At 37.6% G+C, this 12,249-nt stretch overlaps 1 protein-coding gene across 1 annotated transcript; it reads left to right on the forward strand.

Moving 5' to 3' along the window:
- The first annotated feature begins 332 nt into the window (after positions 1–332).
- Positions 333–8,760, forward strand: mapre1b (microtubule-associated protein, RP/EB family, member 1b). Its single transcript, XM_079849481.1, has 7 exons — positions 333–411; positions 1,465–1,588; positions 1,748–1,893; positions 2,483–2,681; positions 4,826–4,932; positions 5,021–5,173; positions 6,809–8,760. The coding sequence occupies exons 2-7, from the start codon at positions 1,468–1,470 to the stop codon at positions 6,857–6,859; spliced, it is 777 nt and encodes a 258-aa protein (XP_079705607.1). The 5' UTR covers positions 333–411; positions 1,465–1,467; the 3' UTR covers positions 6,860–8,760.
- Positions 8,761–12,249: the final 3,489 nt, after the last annotated feature.

Below are 12,249 nucleotides of genomic sequence, written 5' to 3' on the forward strand. Positions count from 1 at the left end.
ATCTATCTATCTATCTATCTATCTATCTATCTATCTATCTATCTATCTATCTATCCATCCATCCATTTATCTATCTATCTCATATATCTCTATCTATCTATCGAACTATCTATCTATCTATCTATCTATCTATCTATCTATCTATCTATCTATCTATCTATCTATCTATCTATCTATCTATCTATCTATCTAAAAAGAAAAAATCTTATTTAGTTTACATCAATAAAATGTTAGTAATATAATTGCTTCAATTTACTAAAAAATAAAAGCAGTGAGACAGAAAGACTCTTATTTTGTTATTTTGTCAAGTATTTGCCACAGTATTTCCCTACGTACGTGTACGTAATGACGTAACACGCCCAAAGAACAAACCGACGCATGATCTGAGAGAAAGGCGCCGGCGAACAAGAGGTAAAACTCGTCTGAGACAGCTCAAATGCCGTTAGATATTATTTATTTGATTTTATTTCATAAAATATAGACACAGAGACATAGGTTATGTTGTGACAGCGCAGATAAAGCGTTATATGCCCGTTGGAATTGGTTTATTTTTAACGAGTGCGCTGAAATGAACGCTTAGCCCCGGTCGCTAACGGAAGCTGATGCTGCTGTTTCTGATGTTTTATGGGACAAAGAATTTGCTGGGCTTGTCTTATATTTCGTCGGTCCTGCTGTCTATGAGGTCGTATTTGCAGTTTGACCAAATACGTGTATTCATTTGCGTCTACTCGTTGTAGTAAGTGTCGGTAAAAGCCCTGTTGTAAGGGTTGTAGAGGGATAGGCGAGGCCTGGATGTGGATGAGCAGCTGAGGCGGTGTGTGACTCAGGGCTGTGTCTCAAACCCTTGCGAGCTGCCTTGCAAGATAATAATTTTGGGCGTCAAATGAGCATTTGAATCAGACGTGCTTAGTTTAGACGGGTTTGGTTTACTATGTTTTAAGACACTGCCAGAGTGAATGACATTACTGCTGTCTCTTTTCTCAGCATCTGCTCAGCTGTCTTGAGACTCTGTCTGGCTTATTGCCATTACGATGTATTACAGCCAGTATATCACACTGACTAGGTTTAGGCACATTAGTATCTTCATAGTGCTCATTCTGTTACATATCAATGCATTAGTTGACTGAAAATACTATTTCTGTGTGTTTGGTTGATGGATGGAAAGAGGAAATGTTGAGGTGAAATCCGACGTTAAATATTCATGGTACACTCCCTGTGTCTCCCATGTGATAAAATGCATAACACTACAGTCATTGAAGTACTTATGTTTCTTTATATTCCAGCATGGATCATGTATATTTCAACATCTTTTATAGTAAAATTGAGATTTTGACTGAATAAATTATCTTATATCATGATGATAATATGTTGATTGATTAGGCTATATTATAATGCCCTAGTTTCCCCACTAACAGTTTACAGTCTTCGCATGGTTACTCATCATGATGTCTCATTTATCTTTAGGAAATGGCTGTGAACGTATATTCCACCTCAGTGACTAGCGACAATCTGAGTCGCCATGACATGCTCGCATGGATCAATGAGTCTCTACAGATGAACTTCACTAAGATCGAGCTTTTATGTTCAGGTGAGTAGTAAGGCCTGTATGCTCTTTTGTAGTAAGGCCTGTATGCTCTTTTGTAGTAAGGCCTGTATGCTCTTTTGTAGTAAGGCCTGTATGCTCTTTTGTAGTACACTATAATGGTTATGTTTTGTAGTAATGGGAGTGTTATAATTTTCCCTACAGGTGCAGCCTACTGCCAGTTCATGGACATGCTGTTCCCAGGCTGCATACCTCTGAAGAAAGTTAAATTTGGTGCTAAGTTAGAGCATGAATACATACACAATTTTAAGATATTACAGGCTGCCTTCAAAAGGATGGGAGTCGACAAAGTGAGTTGCTTAATTTCTTTTCCTCAAGCTTGTCTGTACAACCAGTGTTTGTGTGGTCAGGTTCAGCAAAACAGACTTTTACAGACTTTTTTTTTATATTTAGCAACAAACAACTAAATGTTATTAAATTTCATCACAGGAATCATATTCACTAGAATTGGATATTTTTTATTGTAGATGGGAGCCAATTATATCTTTTTGACGAGTCTCAAACATTACAACCAATTTTTTTTTTTTAAAGGATTTTGATTTGTGTCTGGCAGGGGCTGGTGTTTAATTAAGGAAGTTTTACAATATTGGCCTACATCCACTGTTTTATTTCTCTGTAATTTGGAATATAGACATTGTAAACTTGTATTACATGCAGAAGCACACAGAGGGCTTGTTTTCTGAAGCTTGTGACTTTATGGTGTTTGTGGGTTTCCTTGTGTTTGGAACAGTCCTGATTTTGCAGTTCTTTTTGGTGTTTTTAGTGGCGTAACTTCCTCAAATGTATTTGTATTCTTCCAGTTTTTTTTTTTTGTTATTTTAAATAAACACATACCTGATAAATCCATGAAATAATATCCGGATGTGTTTTTCCCATCAGATAATCCCCGTTGACAAATTGGTGAAGGGCAAATTTCAAGACAATTTTGAATTTGTTCAGTGGTTTAAGAAGTTTTTTGATGCCAATTACGATGGAAAAGAGTATGACCCAGTGGAGGCTCGACAGGGCCAGGACACCATGCCTGCACCCAACCCCTCCATGCCTGCCCTCAGCAAGCCCAAGAAGATTATGAATGCAGGTTGGTCACTTTGCATCAGGTGTTTGAACCTCATGGTTTTAGTATTTTAGAATTAGAAATATTTGTGCGTATTGTATACATCTGCCCAAATAGGTCAAGAGTTCAGTATAAGAACTACACTGCCAATCAAAATATTGGGGTCAGTAAGATGACGTAGTAGTAGTAGTAGTAGTAGTACTAAGAAGTAGTAGTATTAAGTAAATTGATTATTTAAAAGTTTTAAAAAGCATTAAAAAGCATTGAGCATTAAAACGTAACAGCATAGACATTTATAATGTTAAATATTAGAATGATTTCTGAATTTGGCTTTGATCACAGGAATAAATTACGTTTTAAAATTTATAGAAAAGTTATTTTAAATTGTGACTTCACAGTATTACTCTTTTTACTGTATTTTTGATCAAATAAATTAAGCCTTGGTCAACATAAGAAAGCACAAATCTCACCACCCCCAAACTTTTTAGTGTGTATTAGCATTAATCATTTTATTCCATCATTTTACTAATATCCTGCAGGCATTGTGTTGTGTTCATGGCTATTTACATTCATTCTTCAATAAGATATTCATTTGGAGACCTGATCATTTTGTTCTTTCTCCTCTGGCCCACGAACGAACACTGTGTCATTATTTAGAAGTCAGAATTTAGATTGGGATTGGTAGAATTCAAATATTCATCCAGTTCCTTCTACTTGAAGATAGATTCATCAAGCCGGTATGGAGCCGAAGCTTGCTATAGGGTCTGTGGGGAGGACCTGTTCTTGTGGTCTCTGCTGAGGATCTGTCATGTCGATGAGGCCTTCACAGGGGATTGTCTAGTAGACACGGTCTCTGCTGACATTCAGGGCCGTGTTGTGGTCGTGTCTATGTGCAGGTCCACCATCTGATCTGGATATGGACTGGATCCGGCTGACTACATCATGTGTTGTGGTCGTGTCTAGGTGAAGGTCCAACATCTGATCTGGAAATGGGCTGGATCCGGCTGACTACGTTTAACCTCGGGATAAGGATGAGAAAGGCAGACTAATATTGGCTTAGATGCCTTTCTTCTTACGATTTAACAAGTAAATCAGGTGTTCTAGCAAGTGTTCTGGTTCCTGTAGACTGATAATAGAAATTGATAATGTGTTATGTTTATGCCAGGTTAAAGAGAGGTGTTTTTAGTCTAGATTTAAACTGACAGGGTGTGTCTGCTTCCCAAACAAGGCTAGGAAGGCTATTCCAGAATTTGGGTGCTAAATAGGAAAATTATTTACCGCCTGCAGTTGATTTTGATAATCTAAGTATTATCAACTTTTGGAGATCGCAATAGATGTGAAGGACTGTAATGCGTTAAGACCTCGCTCTTTAGGGAGCTAAACTATTTAGTGTTTTGTAAGTAATTAGCAAGATTTTAAAATGTATGTGATGTTTAATAGGGAGCCAATTCAGTGTTGACACAGGCTTGTGATCATGAAATGGTCATACTTTCTGGTTCTAGTAATAACCCTTGCTGCTGCATTTTGGACAAGCTAGAGTTTGATTATTAAGCTTGCAGGGCAACCACCCAGTAGAGCATTACAATGATCTAGCCTTGAGGTCATGAACGCATATACTAACTTTTCTGCATTTGTCATTGAGTGCATATGTTGTAATTTAGATATAATTTAGTCTACTCCTGTTAAGACAGCCAAATCAGCTGCTCTAATCGGTATGAAGCTGTTGAGCTTTTAAACATCTTTAGTGTCTGTAGTAGGGCTGCCCCCTAATAGTCGACTAAATGTTAGTCGATAAGAAGAGGCTTAGCCAGCCAAAATGTTATTAGTCAGTCAGTCGCAACTCGCAAGGAAAAAAAAAAACTCCACAAGAAGTCACGCAGTCTGTGAGGGACAGATCGATGTCAGTCGGGTAGGAAAGCCAAACGTTTAGTAGCAACTTTACATGGACTCTCGCTATTAAGTTATCTAAGATTATGTGCGCTATTATTAGGCGCATATCCAAGGGTTCGTGCGGAGTGTGGAAGCTGAAGTATAGCGCGCTTACTGCATGACATGGAGGCGCCGACGCGATCACTTGCATTTTTACAGGACTGGAGCGCGTCACAAAACTGAACCGAAACTCATTTGTCAGTCTCTTACTACTTTTTGTGATTGCTTGTTTCCCATAGCACCACAGAGAGCAGCCGTTGCCAAGGTAACACCCAAGATGATGCCTAGCTCTGCGCGGAGACCTGGTGCAGGTGGCGATGAAGAAAGGGCAGAGCTTATTCAAGAGGTTTGTTATACTGTGTACATTCTCACGTCATTATGTTAGTCTGATATATAACCCATCACTACTAAACTGTTTGTTTGGTTACTTTCAGTTAAATATGTTAAAGTCTACAATCCAGGACATGGAGAAGGAGCGGGACTTTTACTTTGGCAAACTGAGGAACATTGAGCTGATCTGTCAAGAGAAGGATGGTGAAGGAGACCCCACCCTGCAGAGGATTGTGGATATTCTTTATGCCACAGATGTGAGTCCAACGCAACTGCAATCTCACTAAAAAATGTTAACAAGATTCTCTGACTTGTTTCTAATAAGACCCTTAATAGAGAAAAGTGATGTTATCGGATTGTCATCTGCCTCATGATACAGTATTATGTCATATGCATTGGCCGATATGACTTTTGTAGGAATGCGCTTTTAGTAGTCAGCCATGATTAATATATTTCATGAGTGATTGTCCATTACCATGGGGGTCACTGAGATAGTGTAGGACCTCAATTCTTTAATGGGTTAGTTCTCACAAAAGTGAAAAAAAAAGTTGCCATCAATTACTCACCCTTATGTAGTTCCAAACCCGTAAGACTTTAGCGAATCTTCGAAACACAGATATTTTAAATGAAATTTGAGAGATTTCTGTTCCACCATTGACAGCTACGCATCTACCACTTTGACACAAAGTTAAAAAAAAGACATTGTAAAACTAATCCATATGAAGTAGTTTAGTCCAAATTTTCTGAAGAGACACAATCGCTTTATATGATGAACGGATTGAATTTAGGCTTTTATTCACATATAAACATTGATCGGCGAACAAACAGAAGCTTGATGCACAAGAATGAACATCATTGGTTCTTGCTGAAGCTCAAACGTGCTGTGCAACACATGAGAAATTTCTCAGATTTCAATCAAATATCTTCTTCATTTCTATTTTGAAGATTAACAAAATGGGTTACAGGGTTGGAATGACATGAGGGTGAGTAAATGATGACAGAATCATTTTTTTGGTGAACTAATCCTTTAAACCAGCGATACGTCAAGACATGCCACTATACGATTACAATTTGATTAGTTTCACGGACCTACGATCAATATTATGTGCCTATTTTACATGATCAGTTTTATTTACTCACAAATGCAGCCAAAATATAACATGAATATTTAAATGAACTCTTTGAAAATGGCAAATACTATATTCTTAAAAATAAAAGTTCCAAAAATGGGTTTTTGCAGTGATGCCATAGAACAGGGATGTCCAATCCTGGTCCTGGAGGGCCACTGTCCTGCAGAGTTTAGCTCCAACCCCAATTAAACACACCTGAACCAGATAATCAAGGTCTTACTAGGCATTCTAGAAACTTCCAGGTAGGGGTGTTGAGGAAGGCTAGAGCTAAACTCTGCAGGACAATGGCACTCCAGGACTGAGTTTGGACACACCTGCTATAGAACAACCATTTTGTGTTCCCCAAAAAAAACAATCCTCTATAAAGAATCTTTTGTGCAATAGAAAGGTTCTATGCATGCTAAACGTTCTTCATGGAACCATCAATTCCAATAAAGAACCTTAATTTTTAAGTGTAATTGGACCACCCACAACAAATTAGACTTCAGTTTTTTGTTTTTTTTAATTACATGGAATTCATTATTTTTTAGTATGAGTTGCATAAACACACATCTTTTGATTGATGCATCGATTGTGTTGTTACAATATATTGGCGTGTCGTTACATGTCTCCTGTTCACTGTCTTTTCTACTGTTTGCTACATATTCGTTGAGAAAAACACATTCTTGGAACAATCTTTAAATGGCTAGACTTTTGTTATCGGATGACTCACTCTCTCTCTCTTGTCTGTCTCTTTCCTCTTCTTCTCTTGCTCTCTCTCAGGAGGGATTTGTCATACCAGACGCTGAGTCAGAGGACCAGGAGGAGTTCTAATGCTCGTGACTTGTTGCAGTTTTACCCTCCTCTCACTCTCTCCATTCCCGTCCTCTCCACAGTCACTTCCCTCCCACCTTCCCATCCACCCATCCCGTTATGCATTTGGACTATTCCGAGCTAACTCCATATTGAATCCCATCGCATCTGCTAAAGCATGCATAGACACACATCATGTTGAAAGAACTGTTTTAATGCCCTCAGACCTCTGGCTGCCACAATACTCCTGTTTCGCTCCGAGGAAGAGTGTGTTTCCTGTCTGTAAAATACAATCTAATATTGTTTTCCTCTTTTAGCAACTTCAGACACCTGCAAATGTATTTATCTTATTTTAAATGTCTCTGAAACGTCTGTAGTGTTTTATTGGTGGCGTCTCCTCCCTCACTGCTGTGATACATATCTGTGACCATGTCTCATTCAGAGCCGTACCTTTCTGACACAAAACCAAGGGACGGAATGACAAAACGTGCGTTAGTTCATTGCAAAAACCTTCTCACTTCCTAGGTTCCACTCATAGTTTTGGTGCTTGCTTTAGCGTAAGGCAGATAGCAGTCACCAGCGCTCCAGTCTATCCTCAGTGACTGTGCCTTATACAGACTGTCTGGAGGGAGTGGACTCAGTCTGATGTTTGTCTTTTCTTTGTTTTATGGATGTAGTGAAGCGTCGTTTTCGAGTTGACGTATGTACTAACACTCAGTCGTGCGCTTTGGTCTACAAGACGCTGCTGTACTGTAGCGCCACAGTTGCACGAGTAAAAATATTTTATTGTAATTTTATTGCGTTCGTTTTAAAGAATTATCCCAGCCACTACATTGGTGGACTCAAGGACAAATTTTGAGTTGACAAGACAAACACTGCCCGTTTTCTACCTGTTTTTACTGCCTTATATTTAATTCTTTTTTCTATCCTTTATTCACACTCTTTTGGCAGATGTTTGTAATTCAGGCTGTTAAAGTTTTAAGTTTTCTTTTTTTGTTTCTTTTAATTATTATTTGTAGAAATAGCAGCAGCAGAATATTGATTATTTCAGACCACACAAGATAATCCATGAAATCCTTTGAGTTATTTTAAAAGATTGCACTCTTTCAAGACCATTCCCGAAATAACCATGTCAGGCTGATGATACAAATGCAAAAAAAAAAACACTAAAAATATCAACTAAAGGAGGCTTTTTAGATGAAAGAAGAAAAAAAAAACCCAGCTTCCTGGATTTGATCTTTGAGTTGCTTCTTCTAAGCAACGATCTCTCACTTCATTTGTTTTTGGAGATTCATGATGATTATGATCACTGTGCGAACTGACTTTCTCTGTGTAGTTTCATTGTTTTCATGTGCACTGGTCATTCTCAGTCGATATGAATTTTTCTCTGTGTGTAGTTCTCAATGTTGCATTTTACATCAATAGCACACGCAAAGTTTTTATTGGTGCTATTAAATACCTTGACCCTTAAGAACTTGCCTGTTTGTGCTAGAAAAGCCTCTGCTGGTTGTTTTGGTTTATTGGAGTAGAAATGCTGCTGCAGTTGGGTGGATATAACAGCATTATATCTGTTCTAAATAGGAGACAATAGGAAAACAAGTGACACTCACATTTCTGAGCTTGCGTTTCGACAAATATCTCATTGTAATTTCATAATCCGAACGGCTAAATATTGATGGATGCAAGTAAAAATGTGGAAGGAAGTTGTTTGGAAGCAGGTAATGTCTGTGAAATGCAGTGATTCACCCTTCCCTCCTTTCTTTCAATGCTCTGTGGCCTTTAAGAACAATCTGTAGCAAAGGTACATAGTGGGGCCCGCACCACGACCAAACTGTCTCTCTCCCTGTTTTTGTACTTGCAGGCTGTTAAGAGTTCCACATTTTTAACTGAAGTCCATTTCTTACAATAAAACGGTATTTACATGTCTCTGTTGGTGTCTTCATTTCTGTTTGCAGTTGTATATCGTCTTGTTTTTGAAAATTTGTTTCGATTTACCTCATTTTTGAACAATAGAAAGTCATCCAAACTTTGAAATGCTTACATTTGTCATGTAATAACTAAAAATAATGTCAAATCTCTGCCAAAGCTGTGATGTCTGAGGGATATTTTCCTGGCACACTTTTAGTACCAATTGAGCATTGTTTAAATGCCACAGCCTACCTGAGAATTGATGCTGACCATATCCATCCCTATATGACCACTTTGCCCATCTTCTGATGGCTACTTCCATGTCACAATTATCTCAAACTGTTCACTAAACTCAAATGGTCTCCAGATCTCAATCCAATAGAGCAGCTTTGGGATGTGGTGGAACAGGAGATTCACATCATGGATGTCCCGCCGTCAAATCTGCAGAACCTGCGTGATACTGTCATGTCAATATGGGCCAAAATCTCTGAGGAATGTTTCCAGCACCTTGTTGAATCTGTTCCACAAAGAATTATAGTAGTTCTGAAGGCAAAATGGGTCTAACCCAGTTCTAGCTAATCAAGTAGCCAGTGTTTAGTTCTTACCTTGTAGTCGACAGACAGAAGACATCACCACTAGATGGCGGTAGGGATCAACGCTGTTTAAACGGTTGGACTGAATGAAAATCCTGAACGTGCTTGTGTCTTTAGAGGCTGCTTTCACTCGCTGACTCTCTAGGTTAGCTCGTTACTGTGAGAACTATGGTTGCTATAAAGCAGTCATTACATGAGGAGAATCAGGTACGGCTCAAGCTTTGTTAGTCCATTATTAAAGAGAGTGTGTGAGATTACAGCTGTGGAGTTGAATAACAGAGTAATAACTGTGTTGGGCCAAACAGGTGTGCTGTGTTTCTCTGTCATCAGGCCTGGTGTCTGAGATGATGGCATTTAGCTGCGATGCTACTATACAGGTCGGAAGTCACATCCTGTGCTTACATGTCAGAGGATGATTGTCAGGGAAATACTTTTTACTTTTAGTATTTATTAGGCTACATTTTTTTTTTAGGTCATCATGACAAATTGTAAACAACTGTAAAATTATCTGCTGAGGTATTGAAATTTTCAGGTAACAGTTTTTTTTTTTGTTTTTTTTTTTTGATTAAACAAACAAACAGCTTTACAGTTAAGTTACTTTTCAGTAACTTTGAAAATGTCTCCTGTCTGTAGAATTGATAAATTTAGGGCTATTTCTAAAACTAAGAAAGTTTCCTTCCCTTTTTAAGAAATAATATTAGGCTACTTTTTTGATAATTACAAAGTACAATGCAGTGTTGTTTTAGTATTTTATTTTGTTTAGCTATGTGTTTATTCATTTCTTTTCGTCTTTTATATTTTTAAGTTTTAGTAATTTTAGTACTTACATTGGTTACACTTTATTTGAAGGTGTCATTGTTAAAGTGTAATTATATATTTAAGTACTGAGTAATATTAAGCAACTACATGTCCTTACTATAGGGTTAGGGTAGGATTTGGTTGAGATTAGTTGCATGTAATTATGCATAATTTACTGTTATTACTATAGTAAGTACATGTAACATATGTAACAAGGACACAGTAAAATAAAGTGTTGCCAACAAATTTGAATAGATCTAGATTTAGTTAACAATAACAGTGGTACAATTCAAAACATTTTACTTTTACTCAAGTCTGGTTTGGTTAGATACTGTGACTATAACTTGGGTATAGTTTTGACCCCCCCCCCCCCCCCCCCCCTTTTTTTTTTTACCTGTATTCTTGAAAAAATTTTGACCAATTTATTTTTACCTGTATTTTTGACCAATTATATATATATAATTCTTTTTTTTTTTTTTTTTTTTTGGCTGTATGTTTAACTGCCCTTTGACATCTGCTGTATGTGATTTCACCTGCTTCGGTCGTTGTCCTGTTCAGTTTAGTCTCACACTGTTCTTTTACACTGCTGACAGTCTGTTGTTTATCAGAAAAAAGAAATGCTGTTATTTTCAAACACTCTGGGTTTTCTGTCGCCCATCTTTCTTATTTGTGTCTGTGCTTTGTTAGAGCTACTGCACAGCTTTTCTTACAGAGGTTATTTATCTCCCTTACAGAGATCACAAAATGCCAGTGGCCTTTGCCCAAGAAGACAGAAAGATCTTAAACTTGGAATGATACTCATTCCTATTTATGGAGATTCAAAAAATCCTGATATCATATAGGCCAGTGAAGACACTGACAACTAGTCTCTTCATACTCTTCTTTAATTTCTTTACGGCTGCATCTCTATTAACTATCTATCCTAGTATGCAGGATTGCTATTGTACTCTTAAAAAAATCACAGCAATGTCATAGAAGTATCAGTTTTGGTTTCTCAAAGACCCTTTCAGCGAACAGTTCTTAAAATAACTTTTTTTGTGTGTGTGTGAAGAACATTTAAAAAAATCTAAAGAAACTTTAGTGCATTTGAAAGATTCCATGGATGTTAAATGTTCTTCACTAAACCAGATGACAATAAAAACCATTGCTTTTAAAAGTGTAGTCCATCCCAAATTATATGCCTAAAACAGTGTTACAAACTAAGGTGCCCAGATAATTTATTTGTGTGTGTGTGTGTGTGTGTCTTACAGATCATCAATGGCTCCAGTGATGCAGTGATTTCACAGCTCAAGGAGTGAAGCCAGCTTACAAAAATATGTTCAGAGAACGTTTTGCTATTGTTTCCAGTAAGTTTGGAAAATGCTATTTCTAAATGTTCTCCGAACTTTCGAAATGTTATTTTCTTGGTCAGGTGACCGTTAGAAAAAAACATTTAGGAAATGTTCGCTTTTATTATTTAGCAAACATTATGGGAACGTTACTTTTGAATGTTCACCTGTAACAAGTTGTAGGCCTAAGCAGTGACGTTTTAAAAAACTTTAGACGAACGACCCATAAACGTTCTGTGCTAACATTTTGATAACATTATTAAAGACCAGATAACTTTGAATGAACATTCTATTAACATTACTGGAAGAACATGTTCACAACTTTGAGAGAACCTTTCCAGAACGTTAGCCAAAGATCTGAGAAAATTCCCCTGTACCTGGGAAAAGGGTTAGTGTTTCCCCCAATTAATTGACGTGTTATACTCCTGACAAAAGACTCTCATTCCTTCCTCCCAGACACCAAAGAACCGCAACCATTGTAGCCACCAAAGCAGAGCTCTTCAACATTATCATATTCTGTCTAAAAGCAACAATACAGGCTAATGCTAACCAGTGCCAGTGAAAATCCACGTCTCGTTGATCACGTCTATTGCTTGTCTATATGCGTGTTCTTTGTGAGAGTTATACTCTTAATGTAAAGGCTAGACTGTATTCTGTTTGTTTGAAATGCTTCACCGCTCACTTAGCAAGACCTCCGGCCTTTTGTTCCTTATCTGCAGTTAGCGCTCTATCATCTCTTTTCATGCAGACTAAACATCAAAGCATGTGAGCTTAACAAAACCGA

Source organism: Squalius cephalus (genome assembly GCF_949319135.1).
Source record: "Squalius cephalus genome assembly, chromosome: 18".
NCBI classification, from domain to species: Eukaryota; Metazoa; Chordata; class Actinopteri; order Cypriniformes; family Leuciscidae; genus Squalius; species Squalius cephalus.